The sequence below is a fragment of the Brachypodium distachyon genome, chromosome 3 (assembly GCF_000005505.3).
Source record: "Brachypodium distachyon strain Bd21 chromosome 3, Brachypodium_distachyon_v3.0, whole genome shotgun sequence".
Classification (NCBI taxonomy): domain Eukaryota; kingdom Viridiplantae; phylum Streptophyta; class Magnoliopsida; order Poales; family Poaceae; genus Brachypodium; species Brachypodium distachyon.
The window spans coordinates 712,555-724,804 of record NC_016133.3 but is presented as its reverse complement, the minus strand read 5'-3'; the positions used below and the strand labels follow the sequence as shown (position 1 = coordinate 724,804).

The 12,250-nt window shown below is 51.7% G+C and overlaps 1 protein-coding gene across 6 annotated transcripts; it reads left to right on the top strand.

Annotated features, from left to right (window-relative positions):
• Positions 1-63: 63 nt before the first annotated feature.
• On the top strand, positions 64-7,042 carry LOC100831438 (receptor-like serine/threonine-protein kinase NCRK). Of its 6 annotated transcripts, XM_024461543.1 has the most exons (9): positions 65-976; positions 1,194-1,449; positions 3,913-4,046; positions 4,205-4,330; positions 4,423-4,542; positions 4,666-4,923; positions 5,031-5,272; positions 5,421-5,711; positions 5,926-7,042. In XM_024461543.1, exons 3-9 carry the CDS (start codon positions 3,977-3,979, stop codon positions 6,697-6,699), a joined length of 1,881 nt encoding a protein of 626 aa, XP_024317311.1. In that variant the 5' UTR covers positions 65-976; positions 1,194-1,449; positions 3,913-3,976; the 3' UTR covers positions 6,700-7,042. The 6 variants fall into 6 exon arrangements, with proteins under 6 accessions (XP_014756526.1, XP_024317311.1, XP_010233688.2 ...); XM_014901040.2 differs by lacking the exon at positions 1,194-1,449 and having other exon boundaries at positions 64-976; positions 4,217-4,330; XM_010235386.3 differs by lacking the exon at positions 1,194-1,449.
• The last annotated feature ends 5,208 nt before the right edge of the window (positions 7,043-12,250 follow it).

The window sequence follows — 12,250 nt, the reverse complement described above, 5'->3', positions numbered from 1 at the left end:
AACCCCTGCTGCAGAAAATGTCTGTGAAAGCATGCCAAGGTATGGAAGCATTGTCAACGCAGCTGCACATGGGCGATGGCATGTTGATTAACCCCAAATCGAGGTAGCAGTATGCACAGCAGAAGATGGTGGGATTGGTGGAGCTTAAATGCTCCATCTGCTTTGCTTGTTTACCTTTGTTCTCAATTCTGCATTTGTTGGGTCTGTGACTGGGGTTGCTGTCCGATGGATGATGTTCCTTCCTTCACTCTGACGCCTTGCATGCATCCTGCTGCTGCCATATCATAGATTCATAGTACAATCCTGGTGGGTGAAGTTTCCCGGTCCTAGTGAGTTGGTCTGGCCTGGGGACTCTGTATAGAGATTCGTTGGAGCCGGGATATGCTGCTGAGTGCTGATGCATCAAAGACAGCAGCAGCCGCTGTTGTCTGTCTGATGCAATGCTAGCGGTGCGGTGCGGTGCTTGTTTGGTTTGGTTTGGTTTCATGTTCTGTCACGGGGCGTACGTAGGCGGAATAAATGTGGTGCGTGGCTCCATACGAGAGTGTGTACGTTGAAAGAGTCTTCGAGAAGAAGAAGGAGGGTCCGTGGACTTGATTCCATTGATTTGGGGGCGGTGTCGTGCGTGAGGACAGACTAGACAGAGACATGAATCTCAATCTCAATCTGATCGAAGGAGGCGAGTGGACTTTGTGGGGGGTGACTGTCTGTCTGTACTAGCATTCATTCCTCACGTCCTCCTTATTGCCCTGCTGCCTCTACTGCTACTAGTAGTAGGAGGAGTATTAATTTATGGCCTCATCAGACATTCAGACCCGCCTGTACAGTTTGCCACTAGCTTTGCCCACTCACTGCAAAGCCCCCAAATCTGTATCTCCCTCTTGTCTCTCTCTCTCTCACTCCCAACAGCAGCTGAGACTCAGATATGGAGATGCACAAGGAGCTTCTCCATGGAAGAAGTTAGCTACCGGCTCAGGTACATACTACATACAACATCTCTTCTTCCTCCTCCCAGCTCTCGGTCATGTTAATTTGCCCGCTGTTTGTTTTGCCTTCGATTAGGAGTAATATGATTACTTACTCACTGCGCACATTCTTGATTTCCCCCTCCGCCCCCATGAAAGATGAAGCTGAATCCTGTGATTCCCCATTCCTTAATTCTTACCTAGTCCAGTTCCTTGAATCTTTGCCAGCCGATGTTCTGCTCGAGACATTCCTCGGTGTCGAATCCGGTGCAGTCTCTCCTCATTTTTCTCTAGAATGCAAACAATGCTGGGCAAGGGGTGCAGAAGCAGATCGCCATCTTCTTTCTGTACCTGAGATCCCTACCTCTCTGCAAGGCTAGGGTGGGGTTGTTTGCTCCATTGCTTGTCTCGATCGATATCGCCCGCAGATTTCAAAAACCGACGGGCCAGATGCTGCTTCCCCAGGGCCAGGAAGAGGGTTAAGGTACAGTTAAACAAACCCAAGAACCCCCCACATGGCCTTGGCCCTTGGATTCTTCTTCTCCCCTCTCTCTCTGACTGACAGAATTGGATGCCATCTACTGTACTACTCTAGCTATAGGATGCCATTTACTAGTACTACCATGTTTTGGCCTCTTCTCCTTCCTCCTCCTCCACACTGCACTGCACAAGATTGCACAATGATTCCCTTCCTTCCTCCTTCTGCACCGCCCACTAGTTTTATATTCTTCTTTCGAGCAAACATGGTAACTTTTCTTTTTAACCTGCCTGCCTGCCCAGGAGTACCTACCTGGGGAATGGTAATTTGAATTGTTTACTTCCCCAATGTGCCCCATTTTCTTGTATTACCAGCTACCGAGATATACTGCCAATTTCTAGCTAGGATGGGAATCGTTTTATATGAGGGAATTCTCTGCCTTCGATGCAAATCCTGCCCTGGTTTCTCTTGGATTCACATGGAGAAGTAACAATCTCAAGGAAAAGATGGGCTCTTTTTGAGCTTTCGCCTTCACTTCTGCTGTCTATAACCTCCTGTCAGGAAGACAGGCCAGTAGTTTAATCGATAGTACCAGACTCTACCAGTGGTTGCAGAAATGGAAAATGAGATGCATTATATTGCACCGGCAAGGATTTGATGTGGTTCGGAGACAGGGATAGCCGGCAGCCCTTGTGGTGGCCGGCCTGGACATTCTGTTCTTCATTTGAAGATCCTAATCACGGCGCGCCTGGCCTGAAATGAAACCTGGTGATGATTCTGCATGTATCTGTCTGGCAGACTAGCCATCAGTTCCTTAATTTCTTCCTTTCTTTCCATTTCGATGTTGTGGATAGATCTTCGCCTGCCTGCTCAAGGAAAACTAATCGATTGGTTTTTGTTTTATTTATTTGCCATGTCGGTGACTGTCAGGAAAAAAAAATCAACTGTTTTATGGGATCTGAAGGACAGCTGGACAGGTCCCAAAGGTTGCTTGAAAAAGATGTTTTCTGAAAGCTTTCCCAAAAGGGGAACAGAAACCTGGGCATATATATAGTAGTCTAGTTTCTCAATTGTTGGTCACTACCTACCCAAGAAAATGTTAAGCAACTTCATCCATGACAAATCCTACGATTATATAATTGTATAGAATCTAGCTAGACCCATTGCTGTTGATGTGTATCTTGCAACCAACCAATTTAGCCATGTATTTATTTTTCGTATCATTATCTAAACTAATGATTCTTTGATGGACCACACCACCAAAAGAATTAAAGAAATGCAAGCAAAGCTTCTGCCCTCTATCAAGATGGTAGTTGCAGTAGGCGCATCCGTAAGCATGCAGCTAGAGTTGAGAAGTAACCGTCATAGTAAGCAATACAATGAAATGAAAAGCTGATCTCTGCAACAAGTCCCTGTGTTGTCCTTTGCCGACAGAATGCAATGACTAACATTGTGTTCATCTTTCCAAAACATGTCCTCTGTGACCAATTTTCTGCAAGAACTTGGTAGAATTAAGAGTTCTTATTTAGCCTTCCTCAGCGAATACTTGAAATGTTGTATTTCATAATAGATGATAAGTTGCAACTTGGCCACACATGTGCATTAATTCATAACTTTGTGGTGTTATGGAGCACAGGATGGGTTATATAAGCATTACCAAGTCCTAATCAACGGTCACTGTCAAACTAAGTACCCATAACATCTCTGGTATCAGGTCATTTGTCCTTTAAAGTTCTAATCCACAGTCTCCATCCAAACAGCACACTTTCATGCATAAGCACATGCACTCTAGAGTCTTTGTAGTTGGAAACAGGTGGCTGCTATTCAAGTTGTTTTAGGCCTTTTCCTAGTGTGTAGTGCTTTAGGTTGAGATGTCTCCTGTCTTGTGAGGTGCTGGTGCTGCATTACCATTGAGTTTATTATTACAATGATGGATGTGCAGTGCATTTACAAGACTTGTGTTGAAGACAATAGCTTATTGTGTCCCTTCATTGGAACTTCTTGCCTGCATATAAGCTGACCCCTTTGTTAATCAGAACTTAGAATTCTATCTCTCCATGCTTTCCTTTCACAAGTTAGGCCTCTTCTTGTACTGTTGGCTGACTTCTTGAGGTGAAGTCTCAGAGAGATCATGTTAGTATCATAGGTTCGGCAAGCTTCAGATATCTAATTAGCAATAAGATACTCATTTGTAAGTATAATTTTTGAGGCACCCATCCCATTCTTCTAGTACTTGTTAATCATGACTGGGTATCTAATAGGACTTTGTACTTCTCAATTATGAACTGCAAACTCTTATGGTAATGTATACCTATTTTATCTATTTCTCCTGAATATATATAGTCTCCTAATTTTGTAGTGATAGACATCCATTGTGTTTTCATGTGTCAAGTTGATGTTTTCCATCCATTTTGGTCAATATGTGATGGTTTTAAAAATATTTGTTATTCTGCCATTATCATTTTTCAGAGATTGCACTGGATGGGGCCTCTCTGATGTCTTCCTAGTCTGCTTGCATACTAGTTATAGCTGAATGACTCTCCACATGAAGCTTGCCCTGGTCTCCCTTAGCTGTGTACTCCTGATTCAAGTCACATCCTGTGGTAAGCACTACACGCTCATGAAACTAGGTCCTTTTTCTTTTCTAATTGTTGCATTGCAATTCTTCTAGAATGTGATCTACAATACCTTAATGTTCCAATTATGGAATTAATCGCTCAAGATACAAGATTTAGCATCTCATCCTCAAGTTAACATGCAGATGATACTGCAGGGGCGTCTGAAGCGGCAAGCTGGACATGTGTATGCGCTGCCCATCCACTAGGTGAACCTAACTCCAATAGCAGCCAGTCATCCAGTTGTTCTTCCTCGTGTCATTGCCTACAAGGTATGAACAATTAATCACAATTTATGCCTGCTAACAGTTGAACAAGCTTATACACCACGATATACCTGAATTGGGGGTCTCTGCCATCGTAGATGAAAACGGCGCCACAGGGTCATGGAACTGCTCGTGCACCTCTGACAAAGCCCGTCAGGAAGAAGAGCACACTGCATTACACGATGGGGGTTGCTTCACTTCCTGTAACTGCACATCTGGTATAAGGCATTCTTCTCTATTGATTCAGACATATCCATCATGTACACTTTGGGTACTGAATGTGTTAGGGTTGAATGAATCTGGTGATTGTCTGAAGAATGTTGTCTGGTTTAACTCTTCAGGAGGTTCTGAAGAAGGAAGGAAGCCTTTCTCCAGCAAAACAGTCATTGCTACACTTCTAGTGTGTGTGGTTCTCACCACCATTGCTTTTGTTGGCACCACCGCGTACTACCTACGCCGCAAGGATGCGCTCTCTCCGCATTCACGGATGCACTCTTTCGATAAGTACTCCAGCTGGAGCAGCAGATCAAACCTCGTCAGCCACCGATCTTCTCCTCTTCCCCAACTGAAACCGAGACCGGGCTTCAGTGTCATTAAAGGTTAGTCAAGCATCTTTTGCGAGTTTAAACTGAATTGCTTCAAAGCTTTATTCAGGACAATGTGTACAGCGACACCCTGATTCTTCTTGTTTCACCTCTTGCTGCAGGGTTTCTGTGTAGTTGCCCGATCCTTTGCCGGAACGAAAGTGGTCCATTCCCCGGCATCGTTCTCCGGTTCTCATACGCCGAGTTGGAGCAAGCGACTGGGAATTTCTCTGACGAACATCTTATTGGCGTCGGTGGGACCAGCAAGGTGTACAGAGGCCAGCTCGGTGATGGCAAAGTCGTCGCCGTGAAGAAGCTCCGGCCCCTCCGAGGAGCGGACGAAGACTATGAGTTCCTGTCTGAGGTACTGCCAATGCGAACATTCTCTGTCAATTGCTACTGTTACCACCATGATCAGAATCAGGGACCTTTGCACTCTGAAAGTCTGAATGAACAAACTCTGAACAACTGACATCCATTTGCTGATTTGCATCTTCTTCTTATTGCTATAGATCGAGCTGCTGTCACGGCTGAACCACTGCCATGTGGTGCCATTGCTGGGGTACTGCTCGGAGAGCCACCATGGGCGGCTGCTGGTGTTCGAGCTCATGCCAAATGGCAACCTGAGGGAGTGTCTGGACCTGAAGCAAGGGAGGAAGCCCATGGCGTGGCAGGTCCGTGTCGCCGTCGCGCTGGGCGTGGCGAGGGGCCTGGAGTACCTGCATGAGGCAGCGGCGCCACGGGTCCTCCACCGTGACATCAAGTCTACCAACATCCTCCTCGACGACAAGTTCAGAGCCAAGGTTAGATTCTTTGTCAATTTTCACTGAATTTCCTTCAATATTAATTCAGGAAATGATCTTGAGTCGAGGTGAGCATGGTTTTGAATTTAAAGTTTCAGAAACGAATTTCTGTCAAAGGACTGAAATTTTTAGTTCAAATTGTCTGATGAGCATGGCATCAGACTAAGATTTGACAAAGTGATATATCACTGGTATAATACTTCTTTTGCTGCAGATCACTGACCTTGGCATGGCCAAGTGCCTGATGAGCGACGGCGTGACGAGCTGCCCGAGCTCCCCACCGCCGTCGGCACGGACAACGGCGATGCTGGTGGGCACGTTCGGGTACCTTGCGCCGGAGTACGCGATCGTGGGCAAGGCGTCGCTGAAATCCGACGTGTTCAGCTTCGGCGTGGTGGTGCTGGAGCTCATCACGGGGCGGCAGCCGGTGGTGCACCGGTCGTCGTCGGCCAATGGCGGTGGCAGTGATGAGAGTCTGGTGCTGTGGGCGACGCCACGGCTGGGGGACAGCAGGAAGGTGGTGACGGAGCTGCCAGACCCGGCATTGGAGGGACAGTTCGCGGCTGAGGAGATGCAGGTTATGGCACACCTTGTCAGGGAGTGCCTGCAGTGGGACCCTGAGGCCCGGCCGTCCATGACCGAGGTCGTCCAGATCCTCTCCACCATCGCTCCGGTCACCGGCAACCGCCGCCCTCACCTGCCGGACAACGGCAACTTTGTGGACAACGGCGGCGAGAGGAGGCCGCAGGAGTGCTCGGTGTCGTTTTATGATCACCGGTGGCAGGATGCCGGCGACGATCGGTATGGATGCCGTCGTGATGACCATGATCACCAGGCGTACAGAGGCAATAATGTGGTCTCGGCCCCGGTAAAGACGACGACGACGACGACGAGCCGGAGCTGGGAGGAGGAGGTGGACCTGACGGAACCTCGGCTGGAGAAGTTCACGCAGCCCACGACGGCGACGAGCCACCAGCTCTTCAGGTGACGATATATAGAGAAGCAGCAGCACAAGAAGAAGAGATAGAAGAAGTTTAGTTGATCAGCTGGCATCATTAATTCTGTACAGGCAAAACGCACGTAATTAGTTTGGGCAGAATCAATTAAAACGTTAATTTGCTTTCTCGATCTTGTGGCTTTACTTTGGCAGCAGCAGATCGACCCTAAGAAGCAGACAAAGCTTTGGGCACAAAGCTTGAAGAGTACCACCTGACTAAATTCAAGCCTGCCCTCCGAATTGATCACCTGTCCAACCAAAGTACCAAAATCTTGGAGATATCACAACTTTTTCAGAGAAATTATACATATGCCTATATATAGAGCAGTTAGCATTCCGGAGAAGCATATACATGTAGCTATAACACAACTCACATTTACTTTCCATGCTGCCTTGATTATGATCTCGCTATATAAGCATGGGAGGCAATAAGGAACCACGGGGCACGAACCTATCATAAGGGGCGCTGCTCATGTTCAAAAGTTGCAGCTATAGGTCAGCAACAGGGGTTGACAACACCTGAAGAGCTACATACTGTCAATCCTTGAGCTTTTCTTTCTTTAGCAGCCGAGGAAGTAGGTTGTAAGTTCCATTCGCGGCCATCTCCATGTGATGGATCGAGCGTCGAGTCGGGGCATGGGATGAATGTGATAGAAGGTGACCGAGTTGTAAGCATAACGGAAAGAAATAAAATTTAACTTTTGAGTATGGAAGCACATGTTTGTATGAATAACTATACACGTATGGAGATACATTATTTGTGTCTTGGCCGTCGGCATTGTCGTTTTTGGTACAGAACAACCGTATCCTTTACTCTATAGAAGAAGTAAAAAATAGTCGATCTTGCTTATATTACTGTAATTATGCCGTGATCGATCATCATTACTGGTAGCCTGAGTTTAATTACCTGCTAGAAGTATACCGGTACGGCCAGCCTGAGTTTTTCTAAGGTCATACACAGAGTAATCAACTCTAGCTTTTAATCTGCAGGGGGTTAATGAGTTCATCATTAGGGCAGGACACTAGTCTTTGCCTGATGCTAGGACCCAAGCAACAGAACAGTACACATACTGAACTTAACGCCGCAGCAACTGAACCGGCCGATCAATGCTTTGCCGGCACTCCAACTGATCCCAATTTATCACTTCTCCAAAGTACCAAATCTTCGAGATATTACAACTTTTCAGAGAAATGATACATGTGTTCGATCGTCATGCATCAACATCCAACGTACAAGAACTATTATCATAAAGTAGATAAAGCAAATGTGTGCGCAGGGTTATAAATTGCAACTATGCAACACAGCACTAACTAGTTTTGGAGTAGCTATATATATATCGAGCAGCTAGCGTTCCTACGAAGCATATGTAGCTAGCTTGTAATTGAAATTCAACCCGATGAACACAACTCACAGTTCCTTCCATTGCTGGCAGCGGCAGCATCGCCTTAACTTTGATCTTGCTATGCATGGGAGGCACCAGGGAACTAGACGGGGCGTGCATCTATCATGAGTGGCATTTGCGCTTGTTAGACCGTTGCAGCTGAAGGTCCGACAACACCGGTAAAGATACATTCCGTGAGCGTGTGTGTGAGACGGGAGCATAACATTATTGTACAATTTGCTACCACGAAAGGGCACATCAAGTCTTGCTTTTGTATCTTCAGTAGCAAGTCCGTTGTGGTCCGGCGATCTTCCCCGTAGATCCGCGCACCGGGAACACAACATCAATCCACCCAAAAAGTTTATCATGCTTTAATTCTGTAGCATTATGTGGGTTGATTTGCCGCTCTACTCCGCTTAATTACATGATGTGTCAGGGCATGAGTGTCATAGTGTGATAGTGTGTCTATGCGTCCACGAGTTTAATTGTGCTCGAAAAATTGCCGTTCAAATAATATGGTGACTCAGATTAATTAGCATTGGAAAACGCTTGAGGGCCATGACCAAGGTTGGTCTATATCCTAAGGGCCAGTCATCGGAGTATCCAGTCAAAGGAAGAGGGTACCCGGAAACTTGTCCGACAACTTGTAAACGCCTGATTCTAAACTAATACTAGCTCAGACAAGCAGGACGTAGGGTTTTACACCTCCGGGTGGCCCGAACTTGGATAAAAATGTGCATGTGTTTGTTCTTGGATTAGCGCGCACTTTCAGTACTTCATCTCGTCGGCCCCGCAGGGCCTCACCGGCCGTGCCAGCGATCGCCGGGGCGAACCCCGACGCCCCTATCGAACCAAAAAGGGGGCCGTGACCGCACGCCCCCGGTGTCGGAGCACCGTGCAACGACATCTGGCGCGCCAGGTAGGGGGCGCGGGAGTAGAGCTCCTCGGTAATCGCCGGCAGCAGCGTTAGCATCGACGTCGGCTCCGCCTTCTTCGCTGACGGGACCAGTCACCATGCCCCCCAAGCGGGCTGGTGATCCACGGATAGACTCGCGTGAAGCCCCAACGGCACACACGCGGTCGCACGACGTGCGACCCGAGTTGGGGGCTCAGGAGAACCCCGAGCCCTCGAGCGTGCAGCAACCACAGCTGCCTCCCCCGCCTCCTCGGCCGTCTGCGGACAATCGGCCGAGGGGACCGGCTGCCCCCAGTGCTGGGGCCAGTCGCGCGAGCGGGCATGGTGCCGCCCGCGCCGGCCAGCGAGTTGAGTTGCGGGCCGAGGATGCTTCGCGACAGCGGCACCAGGAGCACACCGCGTCGCGGGCAACCCTTGGGGGATCGCACCCTGTGCACCCGGAGGCGTCTGGGGCCAGAGCGATAAGCAGCCGCTAGGGAAACCGGCTGCCCCCCGCACGAACCCCGATGGAAGCCATCATCGTCGCGCACGTCATGGTGCGGTACGAGCCGCAGCAGGGCATGCCGGCGCACGAGACGTGGGGCGAGGAGTTGGAAGCGCTTCTCGCCCTGGCCGCCCAGCAGCCGCAAGGCGAGGGCGCCCCGGTAGGCTCCGGCCACGGGCAGAACCCGGAGCGTGGGGACGTGCCACCCGCCTCGCGACAGGGGGAGAATCCTCCCCCTCCGCAGGGAGGCCAAGGAGACGGGGGCCCGGAGGGGTCCTCGAACTCATTGCCCACCGTTCCGGGGGGTGATGCGCGCGGCATCTTGAATGCCCGCCAACAGGAGGATTTGCGCTAGCGCTTGGAGCACCGGCGCAGGCGCAAGGTAGAGCGCCAGCACCCACAGGAGCAGGAAGACGCTCCCATGGGCTCCGAGGACGGTTGCACCGCGTTCACACGCGAGCTGCGGTGGGTGACGTGGCCCCGTAAGTCCCGAGCGCCCGCGCTCAGTACGTACGACGGGACAGCCAACCCCAAGGATTTTCTCCTGACCTACACGTTGGGCATGCATGCCATCGGCGCCGACGACAAGGTCAGGGCAAACTGGTTCCCGATGGTCTTGAAAGGATCAGCACGAACCTGGCTGCTCAACCTGCCCGCCGGGTCCATTGCCACTTGGGCGGACCTGCGCGAGCGGTTCGTGAGCGCGTTCCAGGGCGGCTATAAGCGCCCGGGAACCATGGCGGAGCTGCACACTATCGTGCAGAAGCCGGGAGAGACATTGCGGGCCTTCGTTAACTGCTTCTCCAACCTCTCCTATTCCATCTCAGAAGCGGAGGCGGCCGCCATCATCAACACCTTTGACATTGCGGGCCTTCTTTAACCGCTTCTCCAACCTCTCCTATTCCATCCCAGAGGCGGAGGCGGCCGCCATCATCAACACTTTCGCCATCAACGTCCGCGATCCCAAGATGCGCGAGAAGCTAAGCACGCATCGGATCCGGACGACGCAAGACCTGTACGCCCTGGCGCACAAGTGCGCCATGGCCGAGGAAGGGCGCCTAGCACCCGAGCTAGCAGCTAAGGCTGCCGCGAGCCCTGGCGAGGGCTCGCAGAAGAAGGGTTCCTGCAAGTGCAGCGGGAAGCAAGTTCTCGCTGCGGACTCGGGGGCTCCTGCCGCAAGGCCCTCGAAGAAGGCCTCGCCAGGCGGCGGGTCTGGCGGGAAGCAGGGCGACGCGCCCCGCTGCCCCATCCACAGCAACTCCACCCACAACGCGCAGAACTGCCGCGTTCTCCAGGGGATCAAGCAGCGGCGGGAGCAGCGCCATGAGGAGCGCCGCGCCGCCGGCGCTTGCTTCAACTGTGGCGACATCGGGCATCTCTCCCGAGACTGCTCGAACGACCCCAGGGCGGGGCCAAGGCTGGGCGGGAACGCCCACCCCGGGGACGCGACAGGGCACGCGCTGAGGAGCTGCGCGAGTCCGACTGTACTGGCGGCGACGAGCCGGGCTTCCAAGAGCCTCGGGGCGTCGCCTGCATCCATGGGGGAGCTTACGCTCTCTCATCCCACGCCGCGGTGTAGCGCCTCACCCGCGACGTATGCGCGCTGTTGCCGGATGCGGAGCCGCAACAACCGCTGCGGTGGTCGCACTTGCCGATCACCTTCAGCGCCGACGATCACCCGGCACGGCACTTGGGTTCAGGGGTAATACCCTTTGTCGTCTCACCGATCATTAGCAATATGACGGTGACCAAGGTGCTGGTGGACAACGGAGCGGGGCTTAACCTCCTGTCCGCCAGGCTGGTGGAAAAGCTCCAGCTGCCGGTGGAGCAGCTGAAGCCCACCGATCCGTTCCGGGGGGTGAACCCCGGGATCATGCGCCCGCTGGGACGCATCACGCTGCCGGTCACCTTCAAGTCCCGGGAAGCGTTCAGGACCGAACTCATAGTGTTCGACGTGGCGCATACCCCGTTGCCCTACAACGGGATACTTGGTCGGCCAGCGCTGATCAAGTTCATGGCGGCCACGCATTGCGCCTATGGCGTGATGAAGATGCCGTCCGTCTATGGAGTCCTCTCCATCAGGTGCGACCTCAAGGACGCGGCCTGGTGCATTGGCGAACTCGTCCGGGCCACTGTCGCAGCTGACGCCGGCGATGAGGATGCTGCCGGGGACGACAGCTTGCCGGGCGATGCCCCGGCAACGAAGAAGGCCCGCACTACCCAGCAAGAGCTTGCTGGGGGAGGCGCAGGCTCAAGCTCGCGCCCCGGCAAGGGGCAGGGGCTCCGGGAGGAGGCCGCCAAGGTGAAGAAGCTGCCCCTCCAAGTCGGTGACAAGGAGCGCACTGTTACCGTCGGTGCGAACCTTACCGCCGAATAGAAAAGCGCCCTCATCACCATCCTCCGGGATAATGCCGACGTGTTCGCTTGGGAACCATCGGATCTTCCCGGAGTCCCCAGGGAGGTGATTGAGCATCGGCTCGCGGTGCGCCCGGATGCGCACCCTGTCAAGCAGAAGATTCGGCGGCAAGCACAAGAGCGTAAAGATTTCATCAAGCAAGAGGTGGACAAGCTCAAGGCTGCCGGGGCAATCAGGGAAGTTCTGTATCCTACTTAGCTGGCTAACCCTGTAGTAGTGCCTAAAGCAGGGAATAAGCTTCGCATGTGTGTAGATTTTACTGATCTTAATCGTGCATGCCCCAAGGATCCCTTCCCTGTACTCCGTATCGATCAAATAGTTGATTCTACCGCTGGTTGTGACTT